At 35.1% G+C, this 18,896-nt stretch overlaps 1 protein-coding gene across 3 annotated transcripts in view; it reads left to right on the plus strand.

The window, feature by feature from the left end:
* LOC149798071 (uncharacterized) overlaps positions 1 to 18,896 on the plus strand; it is a 72,336-nt gene that overhangs the window by 24,353 nt on the left and 29,087 nt on the right. For 2 of the 3 annotated variants that reach the window (XM_089963151.1, XM_089963152.1), the window contains exons 3-8: positions 114 to 533; positions 3,856 to 3,966; positions 9,589 to 9,699; positions 11,315 to 11,419; positions 12,851 to 12,958; positions 17,542 to 17,658. In XM_089963151.1, coding sequence (XP_089819277.1) covers positions 114 to 533; positions 3,856 to 3,966; positions 9,589 to 9,699; positions 11,315 to 11,419; positions 12,851 to 12,958; positions 17,542 to 17,658 — 972 coding nt within the window. The remainder of the gene's footprint in view (positions 1 to 113; positions 534 to 3,855; positions 3,967 to 9,588; positions 9,700 to 11,314; positions 11,420 to 12,850; positions 12,959 to 17,541; positions 17,659 to 18,896) is intronic. The other variant, XM_089963153.1, reaches the window with a different exon arrangement.

Here is an 18,896-nt window from a genome sequence, read left to right on the forward strand (position 1 = left end):
GATAGTCACTACATTGGTGATTTCATTTCTGAACAGATTGAAGATTATCCCAATTATAATTGAAAAAAGAATTTTCTCTGTAAGTTATATTTTATTCTGATTTTCCTTTCCAGCTGAAAGTGGGAAGACATCTGTTCAAAGTGTAAATGGAACAGAGCAGCTTGAAACATATATTACATCATCCACCCAAGTCACATCATCATCACTTTCATCAATAGTAACAGAATCATACATAAATGCATCTCTACCCAAAGAGACCTCTTATATAATGTCTTTTTCTACAAGTCATATTAAAACTGTAATGAGTACAACAATACATGTACAGAGTTCAATGGCTACTCTAGCTTCAACACTGTCAGCCACAGCAACTGCATCACTCATTCACACAGTATACCCTACATCTACAGTGTCTGTATTACAGAATGCTACTATATTGCCAATCTCAAGCACAGCTTTTTCATCAACATTTGTGACTCCGTCTTCAATTCTTTTGACTTCTACCATTCTACCATCTACAAGTACAACAGGACCAGGTGAGTGAAACATGGATTTAGTTATAAGTCATTGACATAGAACAAAATTGCTTATTTCTCCATCAAATACATTACCTGATCATATTGTATTAAGAATAACTTCCTCTTTTATCTCAAAATCCAGCCCTCCTGGAAAGACAGAAAATTGTCTTTATGTCAATATATTATATAGAAGAAGGGAAGCAACATGTACAGGTTAACTCCCCTTGCTACCCTGTTCTTGGCTAATGTTCTAGTCGTGCTATATAGATGTTTCCATGAAATACATTTATGATTTAATGCTGTTTAATTATCAATTTGTCCATCTTTGATCTTCAGTCCTATAGTAAATTAAAATGTTTTATATATTATATGTTTTAACATTTTTCTGAATTCTGGTGAATGTATTTGTATTTTTGAAAACATCATATGGTTAATTACTGTCACATGTGATTTTGATTGATATCATTCATATTCACTGCCTATAATTTCTATTACACTTCTAAGTCATTTTAATAACATGATTTACATTATTTCAGTACACACACACACACACACACACACACACACATATATATATATATATATATATATATATATATATATATATATATATATATTGTATGCATTTATTTGTTCCTCTTCATCACTGAGATGACAACTAAGTGCAAGAATGATAAATGATTTAAGGTTGTGGAGGAAAAACACAAGACATGTTTGTGCACACAATCTTTTGTTTCATGCAAACTCATATAATGTGTTTGCACTTGGGTACAAAATATGAATATTAGGACCAATGTTTAGGAAAATGAGATCAAGGGTTGCAAAAACGAGCATGTGCCATTACATTGTAGCAAGACTTTTAACATACACATGACATCTGAATCAATGATTTGTCTCGTGGGAAATGTCAAGAGGCTGATGTGTCTCCATCACATGCAGTTACAAAAACAGCACCAGAATATACTGTATATGTGAACACAGTAGAATCATTGGTAAGTCTCATAGGTAATAATAGCACCACAACATACTGCAACTGTGAATACAGTTGAATCATTGATTCTTGTCATTGGCGATGTTAAGATGTCCTCTTTATCCCTGATGAAGACACAAAATACTATCAGATTATACTTTTTGTGAATAAGGCAGAATCGTTGATGAGTCTTATTGGTGATGTCCAAAGGCATTCCCCAACCCCATGCAAATGCAGAAACCATGTTGTACCATGAATAAAATAGAAAGCAAAACAATCTATCTTGGATTTGCCTCTATCAGAATGCCCTCCCCTACCTTCAGTCGATTCTACCTTTAAGGTCATTGGTTTGGTAGATGTAGATGATGACGATAATAACAGTTCATCATTCAGAATCTTGCTACAGTTGTTAAAGGTTTCGAATATTTGGGGTATCTCTTTAAGTATTTGCAGTTCCACTGTATGGGCAGTCAGTTGCATGCAGCCTTCTCACCCCACGGGTAAAAAGTCACACATATAGATATTTTCTCTGCATATAGCTGCTCGCTGATAAAGTACACAGACAAGTCTTTAAAATTAGTACAGAAACGTTGTGTCGACTTCCTACTTACTAAACTTTGCATATCTGATCATTTTTTTTGTCTAGCTGAAAAGACTGCTAACAGTCATAGATGTTTTCTATGAGCTCCCTCCCTTTTGGTTATTGATTTTTGTTCGGTCATCAAACTGAGGGGGGTGAGAAAGCAAGAGGCAGAACAATTATTCATTTAACTTTCAGTGCAGTCTATTATCTTGGTATGACCGTGCTAGGGATCTGCTATATCGGCATGACCGTGTTAGGGAATGTATATGGGAAGAGGCAGTTTTGTAGAGAATTCATGTGGGCAGCACTCACCAATGACAACTTTGCATTTTTCCACTTGGCCAAGTGAATTATAGTTTGTCTTGTGCCAGTTTTTTTGCAGGCACAGATATGAAAGAGAGGAATACAAATTCTCCTTCTTCAGGTCTTTTGTCATTCATCACCGTACACTGCAGTGACTGACTCAAGACTTGTAGGTTTTCATTAGATATTGATCAATCATTATTCAAAAAGCAATGGTTGATCCAAGCCATGTCTGAGGTTATCCGGATCAGACCCACTCCACTTTCGTTGTCCTACCTTCATGAAGAATGCCTGAATGAACCCATGAAGGGGGATGTTTTTACACAAGAAAATCTTGTTTCTCTGCTTATAAAAGATGTTTTTCCTTTTTTCTGAGAGGGACAGATTTTGGGAAGCAGAGAAATTTGTCCTTATGTAATTTGATCACATAAGTATTATCACAGGATCATAATTTACTGAAAAAATGAACCTTTTAAGATTTTTTGTTATTATGTTAGCTGATTGATTTTACATATGTTGACTTGAACATGCTCTAGGTTAATGGTTTTATTTGGAGTTGATATATTTCCTAGATACCTCTGTATATCAGAGTGTTCATGCAGTAAGATTTTAACCGAAAATGGAACTTTCTGACAAATATTGGTTCATTATCTGCAAAGTGATAACCATACCTGTTATCTTTTATCATATATTGTGAACTTTTCTGTCAGTTTTTTCACAATTGTATTCTCTCTATAAATATACTGCTAACTGGACCCTTGACAGCTTATTTACAATTTGGAGCAGATTATTAAACAGAACATTATGCTTGAGTCATTATTTCAAATAAAAGTTTTTAAAACATAATTTTTTGCCAGCCATGATGTGCAAAAGATATAATTTATTTTGATGAGTTTCATGAATTCTATTAAAATGAGCACATATGTAAGATTATATTTATTGCTTGATGAAAAATACTGATCTTATTTTACCAAACAGCAGAATGATATAGTGGAACTTGTCTTGAAAGACCACCCCTTCTGCCAGAGCATGGTCTTTCATGACAGTTCATAATACTATATAATCAATAAATCTGTACATGGAGAACCTGGTCTCTCAAGGCAGGTTTTATTGTATATTTAAATGACTGTGGAATACACTTAGATGCCCTGTTCATTATGCCTTTCCTTATCATTTCGATGACTTGGTTATTACACCTTTCCTTGTCATTCAGATGACTTAGTCATTACACCTTTCCTTTATCATAGTATTGCACATCATTTAGTTTTATTTTACATTACATATCTGAAAATTATGATTTGGTTATATTAACATAAATAACATAATAGTCATTTAAGGTTTATAAAAATTATTTTATTTGTTGGTGCTGATTAGTTCACTGTTCAGTTTTTGGCCATGAATGCTTAAAGCATCATATACATTTGCAAAAAGTGACAATCATTAATGTGAGATTGTGTATTGGTTTTTGTTTTGCTTTGTTCTAGTTTGCAGAGAAGATGAGTTTCGTTGCAATGATGGATCATGTATAGCCAGGATGTATGTTTGTGATGGTCACCCACACTGCAGTGGAGGAGAAGAGGAGAATATTAATTGCAGTATGTAATAAATTAGAACAGCATATCATTGCCTTATATAGAATAGCATACCCTTGCCTTATATTACAACAGCATACCTTTGCCTTCTATTACAATAGCATATCATTGTCTTCTGTTAGAATAGCATACCGTTGCCTTCTATTACAATAGCATATCATTACCTTCTATTACTGTAGCATACCTTTGCCTTCTGTTACAATAGTATATCATTTTCATCTGTTAGAATAACATACCGTTGCCTTCTATTACAATAGCATATCATTGCCTTATATTACAACAGCATAACTTTGCCTTCTATTACAATAGCATATCATTTTCTTCTGTTAGAATAGCATACCATTGCCTTCTATTACAATAGCATATCATTGCCTTCTATTACAATAGCATATCATTGCCTTCTATTACAATAGCATATCATTGCCTTCTATTACAATATTATACCAGTTTTCTGTTACAATAGCATATCATTGCCTTCTATTACAATAGCATACCATTGCCTTCTATTACAGTAGCATGTCATTGCCTTCTATTACAATATCATAACATTGCCTTTTATTAGAATAGCATACCTTTGCCTTCTATTACAATAGCATATCATTGCCTTCTGTTACAACAGCATATCATGGCCTTCTGTTAGAATTATCATACCATGGGCTTCTGTTAGAATAGCATACCATGGCCTTTTATTACAATAGTATATCATTGCCTTTGGTTAGAACAGCATAGCATTGCCTTCTATTAGAACAGCATATCATGGTCTTCTATTAGAACAGCATATCATGGCCTTATATTAGAATAGCATATCATGGCCTTCTATTAGAATAGTATATCATTGCCTTCTATTATAACAGCATATATTTGCCCTCTATTAGAATAGCATATCCTTGCCTTCTGTTAGAACAGCGTATCATTGCCTCTTGTCAGGTGGTGCAGGAAACAGGTAGTGCTTTTCTGTGTGTGCTGTTGCCAATATCAGTTTTCCTTCTTTTGCTCCCTGATAAAAAAATGTGTGTGTTGAAATTCTTCATGAATTAAACTTGTTGAATAGAAATAAGAAACTGGAATATGTCATTTACTATACAGTTGAACCCATTCTTGAGTTCCAAGGAACAGTTACAATGGTTCATCAGAAAAAAAATTCTTTAAAAGTTGACAGAATATTTCACAATTAAAAAATCATTGGAAATCAGATTGCTACTTTGGTCCATCTAGGAACTGGTTTCCATGTATACACACTTTTAGGTCAGATCTAACTGCAAACTTCATAGACCCAGATTTGTTGGTGCATTATTACTGGTAGATCTGGATCTATGCAGTTTTTAGGACTGATCAGTGGAACAAACAACATAAAACCTGATCTGCTGGTCCAGATTGAGCGCTACTAGATGTCACATAATGTGCCAGCAGATAAGGGTCTGTGTTGTTTGTATTTGAGCAAGGATTGTATATGAGTGTATACGTTAACTTTTTTTATCAGAGAAAGTTTCCTCTGTGCATTCTGCCACTTAACTTTATGGGCTAAGTCAGACTCAAAAGTAAATCTGATATCTGCTTCATTCAAAACAACCAAATTAGGAAAGACAATGCACCTCAGAAGTTGAGAGATCCCAATATGGACAAAGGGAGCTAACTCTTTTAATATGTACATACACAGGATGGGGGATGTATGAAACCATGTGATTGTGCTTATTATGTTGCTTTGTCGCTGTAGGGTTTAACATCATTTTTCAGCACACGGTAGGCTATACATGGTGGCCAGTATTAATGGTGGAGGAAGAACCCGGGAAAACCCCGGAAAGAACCACCGACCCACGAGAAGCTACTGGCAAGCTTTCTCACATACCCACAGTGGCTGAATCCGAGACTCGAACCCACGCAGACAGAGGTGAGATGGCAGTGATCCGTAATGGAGAATGCTTTAGACCACTCGGCCACTCGGGGCCCCGTGCTTATTATGATGCTGAACCATACAAAATGTACTCCATTAAAACCTTATAATGCTTTTGCACACAAAATATACTTCATTAATACTGAACCACAAAGATATACTCCGTTAATAACTTTTAATGCTGAACCACACAAATTTATTGAGTTAACAAGTTTAAATGCTGGACCACACAAAAATTACTCTGTTAACACATTAACCCCTAGCGATGAGTTAACGTGGCAGGAGGTAGTAGCCTACTGCCAAGCTCTGTAGCGTCATGGTCATGCATGATACACTAAAGTGGGTGGTATTATAGAAAGGTAGACAGATGTAGCTCTACAATGATACCAAATAATCAGGAATTTCTAGTTGCACTACAAACTACAGAGTGAAAAACCTCAAGTTTTGGAATAGATTTTTTTCTCTTCAAAATAGGCCCGTGGTCAGAATTCGATTTTGTGTCCAGATTTTAGACTTTTTGGTCTCAGATCTAAGGCAAATCGGTATGAACTGCAAGCAGACAGATGAACCTTTGCAAAAACTAGGATAAGATGGGCATTTGGAATAAAGAGTGGTCTCGATACAAAAATAATGGGTCCGTTTAGCAAAAAAAGAACTCCAACTTTTACCCTTTTGCTCATGCGCCAGCCAAATAGCCAATGAAAAACAATGTTTCTAACACAACTAGGCAGTATGTTATTGAAAGATCAACTGGGATTTGGTGTGTGCATTCAGAAATAGCTTTCAAAATGTGTTTCCTACTCAAATTTCAGGTGAAAATGACAAAAACCTCCAGGGGTTAATGTGTTAATAACTTTTAATGCTGAACTTTCAATCTTGATACGGAGCCACAATGGAGTGGTGGTTTATTGTTATTATATATTTGGCTTTATAATGATGTAATAAGAACGTATGGACGACAGTTTTATTCTAATTATTAGTTAAAAGGAATTGAATATCACAGAAAATGGGGCTGAATATTAAATTGAGGTGGATGGGGTGGGAGGAGGTTTTAAAACCAAATATAAAGTACATTGGGTGAAAAGATGGAAGCCTCCTTTGATAATTTCTATTGGATCACTTTGATTTATTAATCTGAGTAATTTAAAAAGCCATCAGCATGACTGCAAGTCACTTCTGATGATGATATATGCACATGGTGTGAATGTTTGTCATTTATTACAATGTAAAATATGAATCTACTGGAATATGGCAGTGTAACCAGTCTCTGTAAACCATTAGTCTCTCTACATATTACACATCACAGGTAATAGACTGAATTCACAACTAGGAATGTGATTGGTGTGGAAACATGCAAAATTTGAGACAATTATTCTGAGACCATGCCATTTAGTTGAGTCTTTCATAATTAGGTAGGCCATCAATAATTGATGCAAAAAACAAACCCTGGATTGAAATTACCTTGATTCATGAACTTGTACAACCTTTTTACCTGTCTGATTTAAAAAGAAACATTTCAGTCTTATTTGTTATGGTTGAGATATTGGAAATTATGAATCAAATTGATATAAGATTCATTTGTAGTGGATATATATATATATATATATATATATATATATATATATATAGTTTCTGTTGGAAATATTTTCCTATAGTACAGGCATTTTTAAAACCAAAAATACTAAAATACCTGTCACACACATGTACACCTGTCACACACACACACATGTACACTTTTCACATGCACACACACATGAATACATAAAGATGAACAACATAAATACAGACTTTTATTGCAACATAATTGTTTTTATTTTTGCCATAAGACAGATTATTTTGGACAGAAATTTTTACCCTTACTTGTAAAGAGATGCTGTACAGAATTATCGGAAATAAAAGAATGCACAAGACTTTTCAGAAACATCAGGTTTTCAGTAGAATTGTTTGATGAGAAAAAGGTTCTGTGGCAAATAAACAAAAAAAAATGGTGAAAATCATTAAAAAAAATGTTTGAATCCCAGGCCCACCCCTCAAAATATGATTTATAGTAGGAATTTTCGTTAGCGGATGTTCACATTATTATATGCCTGACTTCTTTTCCAGGACATTCAGATTTCTACCACTTGATGGCCAAGGAACCTCCATTTCTTTTATCTATATCGGTTCTCCAAATAATAAATCCATCATCCCCACCTTTCTGAAATGCATCCTGCTGTGTCTCTGCTACTAGAGCCAGTAAGTGCTTATAAGCTGGTTTACAATACCCAAGTAAGAAACCAATGCTGAATGAAAGATCATTTCCTAGAGTTTGAACACTCGTATTCTCACAAAATGCAAGTTAATTGTGTACAATGCAAGTTGAGATTTACTTCTTTTTGTGGTTGCTAAGTTTTCCAGTGATATACATCAAATTGTTTGTAAAACTCCATAAAGTGAATAAATTCAACAAAATACACAATCTGGAAAGGTAAAATGAAGAAAGCTTTGTAATTTATTCCTTACCATGAGATAAGCTGTTTAGCATGTAGACTAATAATGTGGCCACACACATTTCTGCCGATAATGTGCAGTGGACTATGGCACAAACATTATATTTTCAAGGGATAAATTGAGGTAAATGCAACTTGGAGAAATGTTCATTTTGAACCCTAATGTGCCAAGTCAACGTTACCATGTCAACCTGGTTTGGACATTAGTAATGGTGTCACTCCGTCGGAAGTGCTAGTCATTGATTTGGGTTGATCTTAGAAAATTCTCCACAAAAGTATTATTTCCCCCAGTCAGTCTATATACTTCCAATTGCATACAAAAGAATCACTACCAGAGTGTCTTGCTAAAAGAACATGAGTATGGACCTAAGAGTTTAAAGTGAAAATGTGGCTAACAGTAAATGGTGACAATTAGGATGTACTGTATTTCACAACCTTACAGTATGACAGACTTGAAAGAGTACACAAATTACTCTCAAATTTGTTGTACTCATGCCTTGCCCATGTAAGAAAGTCATTTCAGTTTTAATTTATAGATGTCAACTGTACAAATACCATTCATATCCATGTAAGACAGTGTCTCTTGAAAGTTTAAATTTTGAGTAGTTGTCAGCTGTAGGAGACTGTTGGTAATTGTGGGATACTTGCAAAACTGCAGACTTATGAAAAGCAGATAAAAGAGAACTTAATACATGCAATACATAAAATACAGACACTAATGAATATGCGTTGTATTAGGACTACGATGACATGACTGATTGCTTCTCATTTCAGGTGAAATTGGAGAACCTCAGTCAAACTGAAAACCCACAGTATTGAAACTTTTGCTTGGTCCCTATCAATCTATCTGTTTATCTATCTGTCTCTATGTCTGTTAATTGGTCTATCTATCTATCTATCTATCTATCTATCTATCTATCTATCTATCTTCCTTCCTTTCTTTTTTTCTTTCTTTCTTTCTTTCTTTCTTTCTTTCTTTCTTTCTTTCTTTCTTTCTCTCTCTCTTTCTTTCTTTCTTTCTTTCTTTCTTTCTTTGTCTGTTAATTGCTATACTGGGACTCAAGGCTTGAGATATGGGATTTTCAAATTTCTGATGATGGAAGTCCAGGGCTTCCAAAAATGAAATGTTCATGGGAACCCTAGTCATTACAGAACATGAAGTCAAAAGCAATACATTCTTATGTGTAGCATGAATAAATATGGGCTATTTCTATTAAAGTTCATACAATTTGTGAATTATTTCAGCATGTGGTTCAGACCAGTTCAGGTGTTCTAATGGCCAGTGTATTTCCAGCCAGTTTCAGTGTGATGGGAATATTCACTGCCTGGACCAGTCTGATGAAATTAATTGTACAAGTGAGTAAAGAGATAGCCACCTTTGTGTATAATCCTACAGTAGATTGCTTTGCCAAGTGTTAAAGTTTATGTATTTTCATCCAACTGTATTTGTTTATATTGGCAAATAATTTGTTATTGATACTTTTGCTTTGGTTTCAAATGTAGGCCAAAAGATTTGTGCGAAGTGAATGTTTTCATTGTAACCTTGATTCATAAAGTAATGCAGTTATTTGGAGAGGTAATTACATGTTACAGTTGAAATACTTGTTTGATTGAAAATGTTACCTTTTTTTCAAAGATTCTATTCATTTGGAATAAAACCTGAATTAAAACACAATTTAGAATACACATACAACTTTGTACACTATGAGTAAATTAGACTTCTAAATACAGCTTCTACTGATTTGCATAATTTTCACTAACACAAATTTGTCATTAATTTGATTTCATATGAACTTTTTTTAAATTGAATTTTCTTTTATTGAAGACTAAAAAATAATAAAATTATTTGTCTAAAACCAAAAAGTCAGGATTCGTTAATAGCTAAACTGAATGGTATTAAAGTAATTGAATGACACATTTTTCAGTGAAAATAAAAGAGAGTGAAAATATTTAGAGTTACACATATTTTAGTTATGTCACCTTATGGGTTAGGTGTATGTCAAATTCACTTACATCCATATTCTTATTCAATGTTCATGCAGAAATAGAATATATGCTTCAGGTAGGAATCGAAGGGGGACAGAGTTTTGGAGACAGAAATTTTAGGTGGATTTAATATTGCAGTTTTATAAATCTGTGAAATGCACTGTAATTTTGCTTAAAATTTAGTTACAGGATGTTATTCACAAGGTTGGCCTTAAAAATTATTCACAGGATGTTATTCACAAGATTGGCCTTAAAAATTACTCACAGGATGTTATTCACAAGGTTGGTCTTAAACATTACTCACAGGATGTTATTCACCTCATGGTTGGCCTTAAAAATTACTCACAGGATGTTATTCACCTCATGGTTGGCCTTAAAAACTACTCACAGGGTGTTATTCATCTCATGGTTGGCCTTAAAAATTACTCACAGGATGTTTTCCACCTCATGGTTGGCCTTAAAAAAATTACTCACAGGATGTTATTCACCTCATGGTTGGCCTTACAAATTACTCACAGGATTTTTTCACCTCATGGTTGGCCTTAAAAATTACTCACAGAATGTTATACATATGGAAGAGTAGCAGGAATGTGCTTCACAAATACAAATATTGAATGAGAGAGAGAGAGAGAGAGAGACAGAGAGAGAGAGAGACAGAGAGAGAGCAAAGGTTGCTAGTATTGTAGCATATAATGATTTACAATTTTCAAGTGTTAGTGTACTCCACATGAATATTTTTATGGAAGTTATGAATTTGCATTTCTGAGTACTGTCAGAAGTCACTTTTTAAGTTATAGGATGAGCTATATGTTATACTGGAGTAGTACAACAGTTATCATATGGACAAGTCATAAATAGTGAACAAGTCATAAGTATTGGACAAGTCACAGGCAGCAGACAAGTTATAATTTAGTTTCAAAATATAAAAAAGTTTACTCTTTCACTTCGTATTGCAGTTTATTTGTTTTTCAAATTTACTTTTTAGATTGCAATGGGTTTCAATGCAGGTCAGGCTTGTGTCTCTGGAGTCTGTACAAGAGATGTAATGGAAACATTGACTGCAATGATTTCAGTGATGAACTGGGCTGTGGTAAGCTTACGTGTGTCTGGGTGCACGTGTATATGTGCATATGTATGTATGTGTGTGTGTGTGACAGATAGATACAGTAGTTCCTCTTTTAAATGGAGGCTGTGGACCTGTCTAAAGGTTAAACATGATATGTTATAGAAATTAAAAGCAAGTCATGTGAAATAAAGTATATATTTCTTTTATGTACTAGTTTAATTAAATACTTCCTTTACTTTCTTTTCAGATATTTGGTTATTTCAGTTGGTTATATCTGTTGGTTTATATCTGTAAGTTTATATCTGCAGGTTATATCTAGTTTATATCTATTATATTTGTAGGTTACCAGAATATGTGTAATTTATATTTGTTATATCCTTAAGTTATATTGCAGGTTATATTTGTAGGTTATATGTTCAGGCTATATGTGTAGTTTCTGTCTGTTAAATGAGGAAAATAACTGTCATTAAAGACTTTCATGGGTTGTCACCTGTTTTATGTGATTGCTCAATTCAAATAAAATTTATGAAATCAGTCAGATGATTTGAATCCTTTGCATACCTTGGCAAGAAAACTAGTTTAACTTATTTGAAGATTTTGATATACTTCATTTGACATGAACCAAATTAATCCATTTATAACATGATGCAAAAGACTGATTTTATTTCGTGAAAATTACATGTAAAATACATTTGGGATACATTAGCCATTATGTGTCTGCCATGCATGCTGTCATGACATTTATGATGTTATGAAATGTCTTTATACATGCTGTCATGGCATTTATGATATCATGATATGTCTTTATACATGATGTCATGATGTTAGTCATCTCTTGAGATGTATTTATACATGCTGTCATGATGTTAGTCATGTCTTGAGATGTCTTTATATAGGCTGTCATGATGTTAGTCATGTCTTGAGATGTCTTTATATAGGCTGTCATGACATTAGTCTTGTATGAGATGTCTTTATACATGCTGTCATGACATTAGTCATGTCATGAGATGTCTTTATACATGCCGACATTACATTAGTCATGTCATGAGATGTCTATACATTCTGCATATATAAAAATTGTGATTTGGGTATAAAAACCTAAATAACAGTGGTCGTTTGATGAAATTTGAATATTAAAGAATCCTTTGGGAGAAGAAATGGGAATGACTAGAAGAAAGTTCAACATACCTGTAAACCTACATGTATGGGTTTGATTATTTTATGATGCCTCTGTGTATAACATCTTCACATTTCAAGTACTTTCCATATTACCAAATTTAAACTATATTACAAGATTGTGCAGAGTTTGGGCATAAAAACGTCTACAAAATATGCTTTTTTAATAATTGACATGCAGTAATTGATTAAAGGTATGTTTATAGTCATGATCAACACTGATGCTGTCACATATTTGATCCTCGGAACATCTATTAATGTATTTCATTTTTTTTTCAGTTCGCACAGTAGGAAACAGTCAGTGTAGCAATGGATTGTGGGTTCCACACAACAAGTGGTGTGATGGTATCGATGATTGTTTTGACAACAGTGATGAAAAAACATGCGGTAGGATTACATTCGAAATGAAATACCAGGCTGATTCACTTTTAACCAACCTCATTGTTCTAATGTTCAACTTAATGAAATCACCATGGGAATGTAACATGAATATTAAAAACTATAAATTTCTTACAAACATCAGGATTATTTCTCCTGGTTTTATGTTCATGCATATACTTTTTCCATCAGCAATGATTCTGATGTGAGATTTTGTTAATACAACAAAACTTCTGTCTCGCCATTGCATATAGAGGCATTAATCTCTTTTGGACCTCAGTGATTGGTGAACAGTATATTTTTCTCATAGATCATGCAGTTTATGCTGATCTTATAATATTTACTGAAACAAATGGGACATGACAAAATAGAACACTAAGGAAACAGACCCCCACTCTGAACAATTAAGACACATAGACAAAATAAACCACAGAATACTCCAGCCACAGAATACTCCAGACACAGATAAAAAAATAAATAAACAATTCGGGACACAGATCCCCCCCCACTCTGAACAATTAGGACCCAGAGAAAAAAATTAATAAAACACCCAGGAAACAGACCCTCACTATGAACACTCACAACACAGAGACAAAATTAAGTAAAACACCCAGGAAACAGACCCCAACTATGAACACTAAGGACACAGAGACAAAATAAACCCCAGAACACTCAAGACAGTGATAAGAATAAATAGAACATCTGGGAAATAAAGGCAAAAATAGAACACTCAGGACACAGAGACAAAAATAAATAGAATATTCAGGATGAGACAAAATTAAATAGAACACTCAGGTCTTAGAGACACAATAAATAGAACACTCCAGACATAGAGACAAAAATAAATAGAACACCCAGGACACAGAGACAAAAACAAGAACATTCAGGATAGAGACAAAAATAAATAGAAAACTCAGGACACAGAGACACAAAAAAAGAAAACTCACGACACAGAGACATGATAAATAGAAAACTCATGACACAGACAAAATAAATAGAACACTCATGACACAGACAAAATAAATAGAACACTCATGACACAGACAAAATAAATAGAAAACTTAGGACACAGACAAAATAAATAGAAAACTCAGGACACAGACAAAATAAATAGAAAACTTAGGACACATACAAAATAAATAGAAAACTCAGGACACAGACACAATAAATAGAAAACTCAGGACACAGACAAAATAAACAGAAAACTCATGACACAGACACAATAAATATAGAACAAAGTAATTAGAAGCATAAGAACACATTTTTATACAAGCAAGTCACCCTCCCCTGAGCTAGTTACACTAGCAAGTCACCCTCCCCTGAACTATTTACACTAGCAAATCACCATCCCCTGAACTAGTTACACTAGCAAGTTGCCCTGCCCTGAACTAGTTACACTAGCAAGTCACCCTGTCCTGAACTAGTGAAACTAGCAAGTCCCCCTGCCCTGAACAAGTTACACTAGCAAGTCACCCTCCCCATAACTAGTTACACTAGCAAGTCATCCTGCCCTGAACTTGTTACACTAGCAAGTCACCCTCCTGTGAACTAGTTACACTAGCAAGTCACCCTCTCCTGAACTAGTTACACTAGCAAGTCATCCTCCTGAACTAGTTGCACTAGCAAGTCACCTCCCTTGAACTAGTTACACTAGCAAGTCACCCTCCCCTGAACTAAGTTACACTAGCAAGTCACCCTGCCCTGAACTATTTACACTAGCAAGTCACCCTGCCCTGAACTAGTTACACTAGCAAGTCACCCTCATCTGAACTAGTTACACTCGCAAGTCACCCTCCACTGAACTAGTTACACTAGTAAGTCATCCTCCCCTGAACTAGTTACACTAGCAAGTCACCCTCCCCTTAACTAATTGCACTAGCAAGTCATCTTCCCCATAACTATTTACACTAGCAAGTCACCCTCCCCTGAACTAGTTGCACTAGCTAGTCACCCTCCCCTGATCTAGTTGCACTAGCAAGTCACCCTCCCTTGAACTAGTTGCACTGCTAAGTCACCTTCCCCTGAACTAGTTGCACTAGCAAGGCACTCTACTTAGAACTAGTTACACAGTACAAGTTGTATTTAACAACAGAACTTTTCAGCAGTCAGCAGTAGAAATGATGAGCAAACGTCCTACAAAAAATGGCTGATGACTGTTCCTGCCTCAACAAGGGGGTGGGTGGGTTGGTAGATAGAATATTTTTAGATTAATAATGCTTTTTATTGGGAAATTTCAGCTGATTCAGAATTGTCTTTTGATCTTTAAGGTGTACTCTGCTTGAGGAGATTTGTTTGTAAATGTACTATCAGGAATCTCAGAGGTAGAGTTACATTATTTTGTCTATACAGGACACCTATCTAATATGGACAGAGTCATTTCATTTGTCATTGATCTGTCATTATACATGGACATTTTACCATGCAAGACTCACAGTAACATGTCATTATGCAATGTCATTTTACGATGCAAGACAACCACAGTGGTCTGTAATTATACAAGGACATTACACTATGCAAGACAATCTCAGCGGTCTGTCATCATTGCATACAAGGGACATTTTTCCATGGAAGACAATCTCAGCGGTCTGTCATCGTTGCATACAAGGGAAATTTTTCTATGGAAGACAATCTCAGTGGTCTGTAATCATTGAATGCAAGAGATATTTTACCATGCAAGACAATCACAGTAGTCTGTCATCACTGCCTACAAGGGACACTTAACACCATGCAAGACAATCTCAGTGGTCTGTAATCATTGCTTACAAATATTCCAGAAAAGACAATCACAGTGGTCTGTCAGCATTGCATACAAGGGACATTAGACAATCCAAGACAATCACAGTGGTCTGTCAGCATTGCATACAAGGGACATTACACCATGTAAGACAATCACAGTGGTCTGTCAGCATTGCATACAAGGGACATTACACCATGCAGGACAATCACAGGGTTATGTCATTATACAAGGGACATTATACCATGTAAGACAATCACAGTAGTCTGTCATTATACCAGGGACATTACATCATGTAAGACAGTCACAGTGGTCTGTCAACATTGCATACAAGGGACATTACATCATGCAGGACAATCACAGGGTTATGTCATTATACAAGGGACATTATACCATGTAAGACAATCACAGTAGTCTGTCATTATACCAGGGACATTACATCATGTAAGACAGTCACAGTGGTCTGTCAACATTGCATACAAGGGACATTACACCATGTAAGACAATCACAGTGGTCTGTAATCATTGAATGCTAGAGATATTTTACCATGCAAGACAATCACAGTAGTCTGTCATCACTGCCTACAAGGGACACTTAACACCATGCAAGACAATCTCAGTGGTCTGTAATCATTGCTTACAAATATTCCAGAAAAGACAATCACAGTGGTCTGTCAGCATCGCATACAAGGGACATTAGACAATCCAAGACAATCACAGTGGTCTGTCAGCATTGCATACAAGGGACATTACACCATGTAAGACAATCACAGTGTCTGTCAGCATTGCATACAAGGGACATTACACCATGTAAGACAATCACAGTGGTCTGTCAGCATTGCATACAAGGGACATTACACCATGCAGGACAATCACAGGGTTATGTCATTATACAAGGGACATTATACCATGTAAGACAATCACAGTAGTCTGTCATTATACCAGGGACATTACATCATGTAAGACAGTCACAGTGGTCTGTCAGCATTGCATACAAGGGACATTACATCATGTAAGACAGTCACAGTGGTCTGTCAGCATTGCATACAAGGGACATTACATCATGCAGGACAATCACAGGGTTATGTCATTATACAAGGGACATTATACCATGTAAGACAATCACAGTAGCCTGTCATTATACCAGGGACATTACATCATGTAAGACAGTCACAGTGGTCTGTCAGCATTGCATACAAGGGACATTACATCATGTAAGACAGTCACAGTGGTCTGTCAGCATTGCATACAAGGGACATTACATCATGCAGGACAATCACAGGGTTATGTCATTATACAAGGGACATTATACCATGTAAGACAATCACAGTGGTCTGTCAGCATTGCATTCAAAAATTCCATGCAAGACAGTGACAGTGGTTTACCATTATTGCTCACACAGAACATTAAACCATGTAAGACAATTTGAACTGAGAACTTCCTCTTAAAGATTTTACCATAATTTGATTTTGTTTAGTCTAAACAGAACTTTCAACATGTCATTGACTAAATTTTGCATAGGAAATGTGAGCTATGTAGCTTTCCAAGGACACATATGTCAAACTTGTGACCCTGACTATAAGTTCTACACTCTACCAACTGGTTTTTTTTAAAAACATTTTTGTTATTGTACCTAAGTTGAATAAGTTTATTCTGCAGTCCTAATTGCAGTAAATCTTAATTAAAACATTTATTGGATTTTACTGAAGAAAAGTAAACTGAATCCAAATGTACAGTTAGAAATTCAGAGTGCTTCATTGAGATTCCTCAGTGTAATGGATACCCGCTGGTCAGAATTACCCTGTACCTTGACTGTCAATCACAGTCTGGTTTATTTAAAAACTTGTTTGTATTGCAGGTGATTGTTCTCCCAGTCAGTTCCAGTGTCATAATGGGAGGTGTATCATGATGGACTGGCAATGTGACGGCCAGGTGGACTGCTCTGAGAGAGAAGATGAAGCTTATTGTGGTAAAAGTAAATGAATGCACATCCATCACAATCTTATTTATCAATGCTGCAGAAATATTTTCTAAAATTTGTTTGATCAGTACATTTTATATTTACATTAATACAGTAAAATCTAGCTTTTTTCGGGTGGAGCTGGTGAGCACCTGTCTTGTATGAGCATATTTTTGTGTGCACAAATCAATGTGGTTACTTCTGTTGGAGTGACTAATTCTTGGCAGAAGGGAAACAAAACCTGAAATGAGAGACCCCTTTTTTTCTCTCAGAAACAATTGATTTTTCTAAACAGTTTCTACTGTGCAAGTTTTTGTTAATCCATATGTTTAAATGTTGTGTGCAAATAATTATAAAACATTCTTTATCTTTCTAATAAAAACTGAATATAAAAAATGGAAAAGCATGTCATCTCAAAGTATGCAGTGCATGTGTATGTTACATTTTAGATGACGGTATAGTAATGAGTCAGTCTACATTAATGTACATTAGAGAGTAAATGTATAGTAATGTAAGGTAATGAGTTAGTGTACATTAATATACACTAGAAAGTGAATGTATAGTAATGTACAGTAATGAGTCACTGTGCATTAATGTACACTAGAGAGTGAATGTATATTAATATACTGTAATGAGTCAGTGTACATTAATGTACACTAGAGAGTGAATGTACAGTAATGTACAGTAATGAGTCAATATACAGTAATTAATTAATTTACAGTATTATATTGTAATGAGTCAAGGTACACTAGTAATGAGTCAAGGTATAGTAAAATAATGTTCTGACTCAGTGTGCAGTAATGAGTTAAGGTACACTAATATACAGTAATGGGTCAAGGTTGATGATAAAGTAGCTGACCCAGATTGACTTTCTCATGGACACACTACGGTATCTGACCTAGATTGACTTTCCCAAGGACATGCTAAAGTAACTGACCTAGATTGACTTTCTCAAGGACATACTGAGGTAACTGACCAAGATTGACTTTCTCAAGGACATACTAAGGTAACTGACCAAGATTGACTTTCCCAAGGACATACTAAGGTAGCTGACCTAGATTGACATTCTCAAGGACATACTAAGGTAGCTGACCTAGATTGACCTTCTCAAGGACATACTAAGGTAACTGACCCAAATTGACTTTCTCAAGGACATACTAAGGTAGCTGACCCAGATTGACTTCTCAAGGACATACTAAATTAACTGACTCATATAGACTTTCTCATGAAACTTAAATGTTGTCCATTTTCTT

This window comes from Sinohyriopsis cumingii, chromosome 6 (assembly GCF_028554795.1).
Source record: "Sinohyriopsis cumingii isolate HCF-2022 chromosome 6, ASM2855479v2, whole genome shotgun sequence".
Taxonomy (NCBI): domain Eukaryota; kingdom Metazoa; phylum Mollusca; class Bivalvia; order Unionida; family Unionidae; genus Sinohyriopsis; species Sinohyriopsis cumingii.